The sequence below is a fragment of the Rhinoraja longicauda genome, chromosome 28 (assembly GCF_053455715.1).
Source record: "Rhinoraja longicauda isolate Sanriku21f chromosome 28, sRhiLon1.1, whole genome shotgun sequence".
Taxonomy (NCBI): domain Eukaryota; kingdom Metazoa; phylum Chordata; class Chondrichthyes; order Rajiformes; family Arhynchobatidae; genus Rhinoraja; species Rhinoraja longicauda.
In genome coordinates this window covers 16,607,184-16,621,870 of record NC_135980.1, presented here as the reverse complement: position 1 = coordinate 16,621,870, position 14,687 = coordinate 16,607,184, and the positions used below count along the sequence as shown (strand labels likewise).

The 14,687-nt window shown below is 38.5% G+C and overlaps 1 protein-coding gene across 7 annotated transcripts in view; it reads left to right on the top strand.

Moving 5' to 3' along the window:
• Positions 1 to 14,687, top strand: part of cherp (calcium homeostasis endoplasmic reticulum protein) — a 58,943-nt gene that overhangs the window by 36,654 nt on the left and 7,602 nt on the right. For 5 of the 7 annotated variants that reach the window (XM_078423584.1, XM_078423587.1, XM_078423581.1 and 2 more), the window contains 7 exons: positions 1,787 to 1,920; positions 3,361 to 3,447; positions 5,169 to 5,258; positions 7,465 to 7,617; positions 8,228 to 8,341; positions 10,660 to 10,754; positions 11,143 to 11,330. In XM_078423584.1, coding sequence (XP_078279710.1) covers positions 1,787 to 1,920; positions 3,361 to 3,447; positions 5,169 to 5,258; positions 7,465 to 7,617; positions 8,228 to 8,341; positions 10,660 to 10,754; positions 11,143 to 11,330 — 861 coding nt within the window. The remainder of the gene's footprint in view (positions 1 to 1,786; positions 1,921 to 3,360; positions 3,448 to 5,168; positions 5,259 to 7,464; positions 7,618 to 8,227; positions 8,342 to 10,659; positions 10,755 to 11,142; positions 11,331 to 14,687) is intronic. The other 2 variants (XM_078423583.1, XM_078423586.1) reach the window with 2 other exon arrangements.

Genomic DNA, 14,687 nt, shown 5'->3' with positions numbered 1-14,687 from the left:
AACCTTTAGACTGTAGATTACTTAATATTTGTTTTATAATAGATGGCTATATCTTAGATTTTAGTATCACTTCAATTTTTCTTCTAAAATTGCATTTAAGATCCTTTATAACTACACAATGTTCCAAAGTGGTTTTCAACCAATGCAGTACCTTGCAATATTACCATTAATGAAATGTAGATGGTTAATCAGTGAAACAGCAAGTTCCACAAACAGCAGTAAATAAATAAGGGCGACACGGTGGCGTGGCAGTAGAGCTACTGCTTTACAGCCCCAGAGACCCGGCTTCGATCATGACTATGGGTGCTGTCTGTACAGAGTTTGTACGTTCTCTATGCGTGGGTTTTATCCGAGTTATTTGGTTTCCTCCCACATTCCAAATACATACAGGTTTGTAGGTTAATTGGCTTCAGTAAAATTGTAAATGATCCCTAGTGTGTGCAGGATAGTGTTAGTGTGCGGGGATTGCTGATCGGCGCGGACTCGCTGGGCCGAAGGGCCTGTTTCCGCTCTGAATCAATATCTCTAAACCTAAATAAGTTATGTTGGAATGCCAGTTATGGCAGTATTGGTCGAGATGTATTTCTTCCATGATGTTGGAGAACTGTCCAAATAGTAACGTGTATATTTTATATCAGGACAAACTAGGACTTAATATGATTTCTCTTTAAATCACTTGGTACTTCTCTACTGCATTCATGCTCGCCTGAATTATGTGTTCACTTCCCAAAAATTAACCATGGACTGCAGTGCAAGTGATGAGGTTACAGATATTACTGTGCACTGAAATGTTGTCAAGTCAAGTTTATTTGTCACATACACATACATGATGTGCAGTGAAATGAAAGTGGCAATGCCTGCGGATTGTGCAAAAAAAGAATTACAGTTACAGCATATAAATTAATACAGAAAAGACAAAATTTAGTCCCTGGAGTTATAATCACACTGGACTCGCATTTGGTTCTGTGACACAGACTGCAAAGTATAAAATAATTCTTGCTCTTGGCTGACTCTATAATCATAGAGTTGAATAGTATAGAATCAAGCCCTCAACCCACTGTGTCTATACCAACCATCACACCAAATTTATACTAATCCAATTTCCTTGCATTAATTCCATATCCCTCTATGCCTTGCTCATTCAAGTGTTTGTCAAGATGTTTCTTAAATGTTTCCTGTTCCTGCCTCCATCACATCCTCAGGCAGCTCATTCCAGGTACCAACTACTCTTTCGTAAAAAAAAATGCCCTTCAGTTCCCCATTAAACTTTCTCCCTCTCATCTTAAACCTATGGTCTCTTCTTTTACCTACTATGGAAAATAGATACTAACTTTCCAACCTATCTATGCCTCTCATAATAGTATGTACCTCAATCATGTCACCTCTTGGCCTCCTTCACTCCACTGCAAACAGTCCTAGTTGATATAATCTCTTCTGATAACTCAAGCCCTCCAATCCAGGCAATGTCTGTGCAAATCTTTCTGTGCTTTGTCTAAATAGCTTTCATCTAGTTCCCTGACCAGAACTGCACACACACGTTATTAAAAGATGGATTAAGATTTCCTTATTAAAAATCTGTTGGTGAGCTCCCATTTGTTTTTCTTTTACTTTCTTTATTTAAAACAAAAATCATCCACGTGTGAAGCTGAGAAGCAACTTCCTATATATATGTAGAATGTATATTCTATATATATATATATAGAATATATGTATGCAGTAGCTAAACCAACTGCAAGCGTGCAATTAACTTTGGATTGTCGATTACTTATCATTTGTTTTGTAATAGTTAGAAGACTATGACTACAAGGCTCTGGAGTCTAAAGATATGCGCCTTCCACCTCCAATGCCACCTAATGAGAGGCTACTTGCTGCAGTTGAGGCATTTTATAGTCCACCATCTCATGACAGACCAAGAAATAGGTAGGCGTCTTGTAAAGATTACATATCGTCATGCCCTTCTGTTTCAGACTGGTAAGAAATGTTTACTATTATCGGTGATCATGCACTGGGTGCAGTAAAAGGAAAAATGCTATTAAAGCAGACCATTCTTCTTAAATGCACCATATCAGTATTCATGATGTAAAGTAACTACCTCTTCACTGTCTTCATTCAGCATAACCTCTGTGCCTTTCTTGGCCAATTACCCTCATGCCATCATATAAATATATATTTTTTGATTTAACCTAATTTACTCTTTCCACAGAGGTTTACAAATAAATCCTTGTATCTCTTAATATGCGTGAGTGTATTTCTGCAGAGAGTTTATTCTGTCTGTGTTTGGTTAGTTTATTCATCCTCTCCCTCAGATGGTGCATATTAATTTCCATCGTAAATGTCGGTTTATCTATTTTTTGATCATTCACCCCAATTTCATTAACTACAGCCTGTTCCAATGTTATCCATAATTTTACTCTGCTTCACATAATGATGTGCAAAAATAGTATATGCCACAGTCTCTCAAAAATTCACGGTGACAAAACAAGCCCATCTACATAGTGTGACAACAGGCCCTTCGGCTCTTGATTCTCTTCCCTTGACAAAAGACTCATTGCGTTTACCCGATGTATTCCTCTCATGCTTTTGAACGCCTCTATAAGATCACCCCATCATCCTGCTGCGCTCCATGGAATAAAGTCCTAGCCTGCTCAACCTCTCCCTATCGTTCAGGCCCTTAAATCCTGGCAACATTTTCGTAAATCTTCTCTGCACCCTTTCCAGCTTGACAACATCTTTCTATAACAGGGTGACCAAAACTGAACACAATACCATAAATGTGGCCTCACCAACATCTTATATGACTGCAACATGACCTCCCAACTTCTATACTCAGTACTCTGACTGATGAAGGCCAATGTGCCTTTTTGTCCACTCTATCTACCTGTTCTACTTTCAAGGAACTATGCACTTGCACATAGATCCCTCTACTACCCAGAGCCCTACCATTCATTGTGTAAGTCCTGCCCATGTTAGACTTCCTAAAATGCAACACCTCACATTTCCCTGTATTAAATTTCATTAAACATTCCTCTGCCCAACTGATCAAGTTCCTGCTGCAATTTTTGACAACCATCTTCACTATCTACAACACCACCCACTTTTGTGTAATCTGCAAACTTCCTAATCATGCCATGTAAGTTTTCATCCAAATCATTGATATAGAATGCAAACAGCAATGGGCAGCAGTGAACCCTAAGACACGCCACTAGTCACAGGCCTCATCACAGTTTGCAGTCTGTATCCCTCTGTGCCTTTTACAACTTATTTACATGCAAGAAATTAGATACTTCATTCTGTTGATTTCTGGATGGATGGTCAAGTTCAGTTGCCTGAACTGTGCTAAATTCTGATTTCCATGTGCAGTGAAGGCTGGGAGCAAAATGGACTCTATGAATTCTTCCGAGCCAAAATGCGAGCACGGAGAAAAAAGGGGCAAGATAAGAGAAGCAGGCAAGTATTTGGAAGCAATAGGAGTGAAACTGGAGATTGCTTTGAAAACCATTAGAAATATTAAATTTAAACAATTTTTAATACCTTGTAATAGCTAATAGTTGCATTATGTCAGTTGTATCATGAGATGTTTTGGCTCCAATTGTAGCTGTTCCTGAACCTGATGGTGTGGGATTTCAGGCTTCTGTACCTTCACCCTGAGGATAGCAACATGACCCGGGTGGTGGGGGGTTTTGATGATATTTGCTGTCTTCTTGAGGCCCATACTTCATCTTTCTGCTCACCTTTTGTGATTGATGCATAAGAATACCTAGATTACTCTGTACTCCCCTTTGATAACCTCTCTCCATTCAGGTACCAGTCTACCCTTTGTTTCCTATGACCAAACTGCACAATCTCCCATTTTGACACTAACCTTAATTTGCCATGTGTTTGCCCACTCACTCAATCTATATTGAGTCTAGATGCTCTCATCACATCATGGCCTGCCATCTATTTTTAGTGTCATTGTCAAACTTGGATAACTTCATTGTTGAGAACAAGATATGACCATTTAATACCTCAGGACTGTTCCACTATTCAATAACGTTATAGTTAATTTATGACTTAATTCTACATAGCTCCTGTTTTCTCGTTTCTTAATCAAATTTAAACAAATTTAAACAAAAATGTAAACAAAAATCTGCAAATCTCACATTTAAAATGAATGATTATTACATGTGACAGAGGGTTCTAAATTTAAGTTACCATTTGTATTTGAACTGTTTCCTAACTTCTGAAAGGCTTACTGATTGTGGATTTCCTCACCAATAAAAATAATTTCTATCTACACTTAGTTCTCCCTTTTATCTTAAACTTCAGTCGAGTCACTGTGTCTTTCTCCAAGGAATCCAAAACGTGTCTTTGATATCTTCTTGAAGTTTAACCCTTGAAGTCAAGATTCTTTGCTCCACTTTATCCAAGATCCAGAATTGCTCTTGGTGATCTAAATGTCGAACTACAGCTTTGTAAACTTTAGCATAACATCTACTTGCTATAATAATGTCTGTAAAACAAAATCCAATAACTCTCAATATTTTTCTGTACCAGTCTGATATTGTAAGGATGTTCATGTTCCAAAGGTTCTGACCTCGCATTAGCTAATGTTATGAAATTCATTTGCCCAATCACTTATTAATGTCTTGTGATTTAATGTTGATATATGTACAATGAATGTCACCTCTCGTGGAGTCAATATGTTAAATATAAGGATTTCTATATCATGTGACTCACTTAAAATATGATGAAGAGTTTCAGCCTTAACATGTCCTTAAAGTATCCCATGTGTCTCATCCTTCCTAATGCCTTCCCATCAGCCCTACTCTATTCATAGCTGCTCAGCCATGTAATGTCAACAAATTGGCACCAATTACATCAACTTCAATTTTATTGAACATCGTCATCAAATGCCTACCAGAAATTCATAAAAGTAATATCCTGAGATATTCCTCCTATATTATGCTTGAAAAAGTCTAGAATTCCTGCGATATTTGTAATTAATAAGTAGTTCCTCTTCTTCCTGGCAATTGTTGCCACAATCCTTAACGATCATTAGTTTCAAAGAAATTCAGAGTTGTGGAAGCTCATGAAAAGATAGTAGAAAGATTTCTGAATTTGTGTAGCTGAGAGATATTCTAATTGACAAAATACGATTCTGATTTCCCTAATCTTCCGTGATGCAGAGGTCCGAGCACAGCTACACCCGGAACGGTAAAACCAGGAGTCCGTTCAGAACCTCATGAAGCCAGTAGTGGACCTAAAGTGGAGAAACGGTTAGTGGAAACACCGGTCTGTGTTTAGCATGTCTGGACAAGAAATTTATGACTGGGAACATTGTATACACAGTAATGAGGCTTTGGAATGCATGGCTAGACCAAATGACTGAAATAGAGATCACATCAGGAGTTGATTAGTCTGAATTAGTCTGAACTGTGGATCAGTCTGAAGAAGGGTCTCGACCCGAAACGTCCCCCATTCCTTCTCTCCCGAGATGCTGCCTGACCTGCTGAGTTACTCCAGCATTTTGTGAATAAATACCTAGGAATTGATTAGTAATCAGTTGAAAGGAAGCAGTCCAAAGAGACAAAAAGAATTACATTCAATGTGAGACCATTGCAATTATGAAGGAAATACTGGCATGGGCAGATTGGGTCAATCATTCTGTTGAAGTTCCTGTAATGATGTGTGAAGGTGCAATGCCTCGTAGCTGGCTGTGCATGCTCAAGCAGTTTTATTTTTATTTCTCCATAATTTTTCGCACCTTCCGTCCTGTTCTCACAATATCTATGATTCTTTGACTGAAATCATGGTGCTGTATGCCTGTCTGTATCTCATCCAATTTGCTGTTCTTTATACATAAGCCAGTGCAGTGTTGCTGGAATCTGACTGTTCAATGTCAAAGCACACTAAACAGGAGTCAATGGAATGTTGTCTGGAGCCGAGTGCTTTTGTTGCTTCCCATCTCCCTCACCTTTACATTGAGGACAAATATCAACGTCCACAAAAGTGGAGATGGGAGATGGGTTTATGTGACTCCAGTAGTTAATACGTTGTGAGATTCATTTGTCTCCTCTGATTAGAAGGAAATTCCATTGCTCACATGGATGTGACGTTAACAGTTGCTGATGTGCGTATTTTGGTGTTCTTTTCAGATATTTTAAATATTTCATCTTTCAAATAAAGCACTGGAACCTGTCTTGAGGAAAGAATGGGTTGACTGGGCTTGGATTCACTGGAATTTAGAAGGATGAGAGGGGATCTTATAAAAACATATACAATTCTTAAAGAATTGGACAGGCTAGATGCAGGAAAAATGTTTCCGATGTTGGGGGAGTCCAGAACCAGAGGTCACAGTTTAAGAATAAGAGGTAAGCCATTTAGGACTGAGATGAGGAAAAACTTCTTCACCCAGAGAGTTGTGAATCTGGAAGGCAGTTGAGGCCAATTCACTGATTTTTTTTCAAGTGTTAGATTTAGCTCTTGGGGCTAAAGAAATCAAGAGATATGGGGAAAAAGCAGGATCAGCCATGATCATATTGAATGACAGTGTTGGCTCGAAGGGCCAAATGGCCTACTCCTGCACCTATTTTTCTATGCATCTATGTATGCACATCTGGTAGTTGTTTCTTATGAATTGTGCCCTGAATATCTAAGATGTTGACTGGAAACTTAAGGATAGCGGAGTGAGGGGGTATGGGGAGAAGGCAGGAACGGGGTACTGATTGAGAGTGATCAGCCATGATCGCATTGAATGGCGGTGCTGGCTCGAAGGGCTGAATGGCCTACTCCTGCACCTATTGTCTATTGAATGTAGAATTACCTGATGTGGTTGAAGGGAGTTGTTGAAAAATGACAGCAGACAACTTGAGTTGTCCATAGTACTGACTGAAGACTTCTGACTCACAATTTAAGTTTATCTGGAGCATACCAGCAAGTCCAGCAGTATTGCCTAGCACCTGAAAAGATAATAAGCCTTCTGAGCTGATGGAGTCCTTGTGGGACCTCCAAAGTGTGTTGTGGTATTAGGTTAGGCATCAGGAGAGTTGGGGACTTTTCTGTGTCAGCAATGAAAAATCAATGATTTATGTTTATCATCAAAGTTTGCGATTTTCTGATGATATTAGCAATATAAAAGCATTGCCACCTGAATACCATGTTGTCTTATACACACCAAGAACTGCAGATGCTGGCTTACAAAGAAAGCCATAAAGTGCTGGAGTAACTCAGTGGGTCAAGCAGCATCTCCGGAGAATATTTGATGTGTGACATTTTGGGTCAGGACCCTTCTTAATCTGATTAGGGGCCCTGACCCGTAACATCACCTATCCATGTTCTCCAGAAATGCTGTCTGACCCGTGAGTTACTCTAGCACTTTGAGTCTTACCCTGTTGTCTTGCTGTGTAGGGAATACAATTCCCGAGCTGTAATTCCATTTATATCACTAATGGAGACTTAAATTGGGTAATGTTTTTCACCCAGTGGACGATCAAAGTCCCGCAGTCGGTCACGGAGCAGACGTTCTTCCTCTGGCTCCAGTTCAAGATCTTCGCGGTCCTCTGGCTCTTATTCCAGATCCAGATCGCGGACTCGATCCCGCTCGCGTTCTCGTTCATATTCTGCTTCACGTTCCAGGTAAGAGCAAAGAAATTGCTTTCTAATCACGGTATCTTTTTTTCTTCCCTATTATCATAGAGAGGTATGTAGCCCCTATTGCTAATGTGTGTGGAAAATCTGCAGAAAAGCTCCACTAATTTTGCACCCTTGGGATAATGCAGGACTGGCAAAGTTTCTAGACAGTTGGATATGATTCCAATTAATACTTCAACACACTTTTAATTTACTTTTTAATGTATTATTCAGTAGTATAACAAATTTTCAGTGAACCAGTTGAGTTTAAAGGGAAAGTGGGAAACAAAACCCAATGAGTTTAAATTGAGCCTGGGAATGGGGTGCCTGTGACTTTAAAGGGAGCATGGTAAATGGAGTTCTAGTCAGTTTAAAAGAAGCAAAAGCATGATTTTCTGGAATTGTGTAGGAAAGACGGGAATGGTATTCCAATAAGTTTAAATGGAGGGTGTGGATGGGGCCCTGCTGACTGAGTTTAATGGGTGCGTGGAAAACATCACCCAGTAAGCCTGGTGCTGCACTATTCCCAAGACATTGCTGTGAAGTACCATAAACTATATTCAAATTTTAAAGCTTAAATAATGGTGTCTACAGTCTCAATGCTTTCCTCTTTAAGTCGCAGCAGATCAGGCTCGTCTCGCAGCCAGTCGGGTTCAAGATCTCGCTCACGGTCACGATCGTTCTCACCAGGGAAGAGGCGGGTATCAAGGTCACGTAGCCAGACTCCACCGTAAGTATGTGGAATGATGCATGTTGTTTGAAGCAAGACTTCTCCGTGATTAGCAATAAACCATGGAGAATGTAGGATATTCAGAACATTCCTTGAGTGATTGAGAAAGAGTGCCTTTTTTCAGCGGTCTTATCTATGGCCGTGTTTCCTGTTCTGCACATGTGCTTTTGTGCAGTAACAAAACCATAGGCACAAACCACAGTAACAAGCAGTTTCACCTAATCTGTGGCCTGTGATCACAAACATTTTGGACAAGGCTTTAATTTGTGAGAAAAATAAAGCTATTTGTTATTAAAATATTGGATATTGTGAGAAAGGAGACTTCAAATAATCAAAATATTTTGTTTAAAAATAACTGGAGTTTACTACTGGTAAAGTCATCTCTCAAGATAATAATCTGCCTTCCTGTTCTTGCCACCAAAGTGGATAACCTCACATTTATCCACATTATACTGCATCTGCCCACTCACCCAACCTATCCAAGTCATCCTGCAGCCCCATAGAATCCTCAACGCAGCCCACACTGCGACCCAGCTTTGTATCATCCGCAAACTTGGAGATGTCACGTTTAATTCCCTCGTCTAAATCGTTAATATATATTGTAATTAACTAGGGTCCCAGCACCGAGCCTTGCAGCACCCCATTAGTCACTGCCTGCCATTCTGAAAAGGACCCATTAATTCTTACTCTTTGCTCCTGTCTGCCAACCAGATCTCTATCCATGTCAATACCCTACCCCCAATTCCATGTGCTCTAATTTTGCACAGTAATCTCTTGTGTGGGACCTTGTCAAAGGCTTTTTGAATGTCCAGATACACCACATCCATTGGCTCTCCTTTGTCCATTCTACTTGTTACATTATTAAAAAATTCCAGAAGATTAGTCAAGCATAATTTCCCCATCATAAATCCATGCTGACTTTGACCGATCCTGTCACTGCTTTCCAAATGTACTGCTATAACATCTTTAACAATTGACTTGAGCATCTTCCCCGATGTATGGCTAACTGGTCTATCTTAAAAAAATAGAGTTACATTGGCTACCCTCCAGTTCACAGGAACTGATCCAGAGTCGAGAGAACATTGGAAAATGATCACCAATGCATCCACGATTTCTAGGGTCACCTCCTTGAGTACTCTGGGATGCAGACCATCAGGCCCTCGAGATTTATCTGCCTTCTGTCCCAACAGTTTACCTAACACCATTTCCTGACTATTATGGATTCCCTTCAGTTCACCCCCTCCCAATAGATCCTCGGTCCCCTAGTATTTCTGGGAGATTGTTTGTGTCTTCCTTAGTGAAGACAAAGTACTCGTTTAGCTGTTCTGCCATTTCCTGGTTTCTCATTATAAATTCACCTGTCTCTGACTGTAAGGGTCCTACATTTGTCTTCACTAATCTTTTCCTTTTTACATATCTAAAGAAGCTTTTACAGTCAGTTTTTATATTCCCCGCAAGCTTTCTTTCATGCTCTTTTCTCCCCCTTTTAATTAACCTCTTTGTCCTCCTGTTGAGTTCTAAATTTCTCCCAGTCCTCCGGTTTGCTGCTTCCTCTGGCCAATTTATATGCTTTTTCCTTGGATTGAACACTATCCTTGATTTCCCTCGTTAGCCACGGTTGAGCCGCCTTCCCCATTTTATTTTTTTGCCAGACAGGGATGAACAATTTTTGGAGTTCATCCATGCGGTCTTTAAATCTTTGCCATTGCATCTCCACCGTCAACCCTTTAAGTATAATTTACCAGTCTATCCTAGCCAATTCCCGTCTCATACCTTCAAAGTCTCCTTTCTTTAAGTTCAGGATACTAGTCTCCGAGTTAACCGTGTCACTCTCCATCCTAATGTGAAATTCCACCATATTCTGGTCACTGTTGCCCAAGGGCACTGCACAACAAGATTGCTAACTAATCCTTCCTCATTACACAATACCTAATCTAGGATGGCCTGCCATCTAGTCGGTTCTTCTACATATTAGTTTAAAAAATGTAGGCTCTCTGCAGCTCAACATACTGCACTGTTCATCAGGTACGCGAGGTACTCTGTTACTTGCATTTATACTTCCCATTCACTCGTAATCAATATATTTTTATGAGGAAATCTGTGTGAACATGTCCCATCACATATCTTGTGCATTGTGCTTTCATCCAAAATTCTCTGATATCTACTTCTGGTATGATTCTTGGTGACTTGGTCTCAAATTATTCGAAGAACCAGCCATGTGCCTTTATTCACAAGTAAAAAGTGTTTTAGCATCTTTCCAGCTCTCCTCGTATAAGAGTTGTAAACTGCATTGGGATTAATTTGCTGTTTTCTTGTAGAGCCACCACTGGACTTGGCAGTGATTCTGCCTCTCTCACGCCTGATTACAGACTGGGGGAAGAAAACAAAGGCCATCAGTTGTTGATGAAGATGGGTATGTATGGTTGACTGCTTTCAATTGTGAATTTCCCAGTAATTCTATTTAAGGGCCAGAGGTTCCCATGTTATTACTTCTGAACTGGAAAGTTAATTTCTGGTAAGCCGAACTAGGGTGCTCCAAAAAGTCAGATAACAATGTAAGTCAGCAATTAGATACTGCAAAGATTTTTTTAATACATTTTGAGTATTTAGACCTTGGAGCACCCACTTAAATTTGCTTTGAAATTTTTTTGATAAATTAAAATGGCGAACAATGCTCGATAAGAAATACAATGCAAAATAAGCCACCAGATAATCGAAATCGCTAGAACTAAAATGCATGTGAATGTACAAGTGCTCCATACTTGAGAGAGAATTATTAGATTATGTTTGGTCTTTTCCAGGATGGAGTGGATCTGGAGGACTTGGAGCAAAGGAGCAAGGTATCCAGGATCCAATTAAAGGAGGAGAAATCCGTGATAAGTGGGACCAGTATAAAGGAGTAGGGGTCCCACTCGATGATCCTTATGAGAATTATCGAAGAAATAAGAGCTACTCCTTCATAGCTCGAATGAAAGCAAGAGATGAAAGTAAGTGGGATCGGTGAATTGAGTCTCACGTTTGTGACTGAGCTGCCGGTTGTGCTGCTGTCAACTTTAGGGGATATTGTATTCAAAACTCTGCTGCTCTTGCCTGAACCATCCACAAATATCGTTCATTGACACCTCTGAACATTCATTGGCTCTAAATATGCTTCTCATTTTCTGGCCTATTGATTGTCCATAATTTAATAACATCACCATTGGCAACCATGTCTCAGCTGCTACGGTCAAGGATCCCTTTGTCTACTCTCTGTCTTCCTTCATGCTACATTTTTGTCCAAGCTTTTGTTTATATTCTTATTTCTCTGTTAAATTTTGATGAGGATTTGAGTATAGGAGCAGGGAGGTTATGCTGCAGTTGTACAGGGCCTTGGTGAGACCGCACCTGGAGTATTGTGTACAGTTTTGGTCTCCTAATCCGAGGAAAGACATTCTAGCCTTAGAGGGAGTACAGAGAAGGTTCACCAGATTGATCCCTGGGATGGCAGGACTTTCACATGAAGAAAGACTGGATAGACTAGGCTTATACTCGCTGGAATTTAGAAGGCTGAGGGGGTATCTTATTGAAACATATAAAATTCTTAAGGGGTTGGAGAGGCTAGATGCGGGAAGATTGTTCCTGATGTTGGGGAAGTCCAGAACTAGGGGTCACAGCTTAAGGATAAGGGGGAAGTCTTTTAGGACCGAGATGAGAAAACATTTCTTCACACAGAGAGTGGTGAGTCTGTGGAATTCTATGCCACAGAAGGTAGTTGAGGCCAGTTCATTGGCTATATTTAAGAGGGAGTTAGATGTGGCCCTTGTGGCTAAAGGGATCAGGGGGTAGGGAGAGAAGGCAGGTACAGGTTACTGAGCTGGATGATCAGCCAATGATCATATTGAATGGCGGTGCAGGCTCGAAGGGCCGAATGGCCTACTCCTGCTTCTATGTTTCTATGAATACACCTATGTAGAATATTAATTTGTTTAGCATCATAACATGCAAAACATAAATACAGGCTGGTGCTTTGTTGAGTGCATCTTTTGTAAATTTTGCTGAATCTTTGTTTCAAGTGACATGTCCGCATATCTCTTAATATCTTCTACAGCACGAGCTGTCTGATGTGATGCTTTCTTTACCTAGCAAGCCCCCATGTTCAAAGAGTATGATAGAAACAAGGAACTGCAGATGCTGGTTTACAAAAAGACCCAAAGTGCTGAAATAACACAGCAGGTCTGGATCTCTGGAGAACATAAATCCTGACCTAAAATGTCACCTGTCCATGTTCTACAGAAATGCTGCCTGACCAGCTGAGTTTGCCCAGCACTATGTGTCTTCAAATGTTTGATTAGAAGTTGTGCTTTGTGGTCCTGATGTTTGAATCTGGTCTTCTCTGGTCCTGAATGAGCAGAAGAAAACTGATGAGTTAGCTGTCAAATCCCAAATGCCTTTATCATCATTTCAATCTAAGTTCCTGCAGTAAGAACGGGACTCTTGTAAGAAATATAACTGTATCCTACTCTTGGGAATTCATCCGGTTTGATGTTCAATTTGAATTGATGTGCCTATTGTTGTAGACAAATTGGGATTGGCCAATGGTTTCGCTTGAACACAACCAGTTACTTTTCAAAATAACTCATTTTATCCACTCTCACTTATTTACTAATGTGTTTATAGTGATAATATTGTGCAGATTCTTTGTTTTTTTTTTTGTTTTTTTTTTTTTGTTTTTTTTAATTTTTATTTTCTTTGGAAGTAAGCACATTACATTTTAATAGTTCCTTTTTACAGGTGCCAAGAATTATTAAAACATTATTTGTACAACTTCCTTTTTTAAAAAGAAATGAGAAAGAAAGAAGTAGTGAAGAGTAAAGAATAAATTAGTGAGTATAGAGTGAAAGAAAAAAAAAAAAAAAAAAAAGAAAAAAAAAAAAAAAAAAAAAAAAAAAGAAATGTGCGAAAGTAAAGCAGAAAGGAGATTCTTAATCAATTTTCAATCAAACCCAGAATTTTTAATTTTATGCTGATATTACACCGCATGATTCCACAAGGTCAATAAATGGAGACCAACTCGATAAGAATTGGTCTTTTTTTTCTATTAGGAGGAGTCTCATTTCTTCCAAATGTGCTGTTTCCAACATATTACCAATCCACATTTTAAGTGTTGGTGGAGTAGACTTTTTCCACAATTTAAGTATGAGTTTTTTCGCTATTATTAAACCATAATTCAAAAATGAGATTTGGGATATATTTAATTTATTTAATTTATTTACATCTCCAAAGATAATCATTTCCATGCTAGGTTCCATTTTTGTCTTAAATAAACTAGTAAATACATCAAATATATCACCCCAAAAACTTTGAAGTTTTATGCACGAAACGAAAGTGTGTGTAAGATTGGCATTTTGTGAAAGACATTTATCACAAATGGGTGAGATATTTGAATAAAATTTATTCAACCTAACTTTTGAGTAATATAGTCTGTGTAATATTTTAAATTGGATTAAATTATGTCTAGAGTTAATCGAACATTTATGTATGTATATCAAATACCTCTCCCATGTTTCTTTAGAAATTTTTATCAGTAATTCTTTTTCCCAGTCTTCTCTAATTGCCTCTGTGGAAGGCAATTCTCTATTAAGAATACTGTTATATAGATATGATATTAATTTTTGTGAGTCCGCCTTAATATTCATTGCTTCTTCCAGTGGGTCTATCGTTATATTCTGTGATCTTGGTATATATTTTTTTATAAAGTCACATATCTGTAAATATTTAAAGTATTGGTTATTATTGAGATTAAATTTTGATTTTAATTGTTGAAATGATAATAAATTTCCCGTTTCATACATGTCACCCAACTTTTTAATTCCCTGTCTTTCCCATTGTCTATATGTTTTATCCATAATAGCTGGTTTAAATACCGGGTTATTCACTATTGGTGTTAATGAAGATAAGTTTCTTAATTTTAAATTTAATTTTATTTGTTTCCAAATTCGAATTATATTGTGTATAATTGGATTCTTCTTATATAATATATTATTCAATTTTATCGGGGAGAAGAGGATCGCTCCTAAATCATAAGGCAGACAATCCTCTTTTTCCATTCTTATCCATTCCATCTGTTGAGAAGGACACTCCAACCAATAAATAATATTCTTAATATGCACTGCCCAATAATAATATAAAAAATTAGGCAGTGCAAGTCCCCCTACATCTTTAGGTTTACACAAATGATTTCTTTTAATTCTATGTGCTTTGTAGTCCCATATAAAATTAGTAATATTTGACTCTAGTTTTTTAAAAAAATATTTTGGTATATATATTGGTATGGATTGAAATAAATATAATATTTGTGGTAGCACTA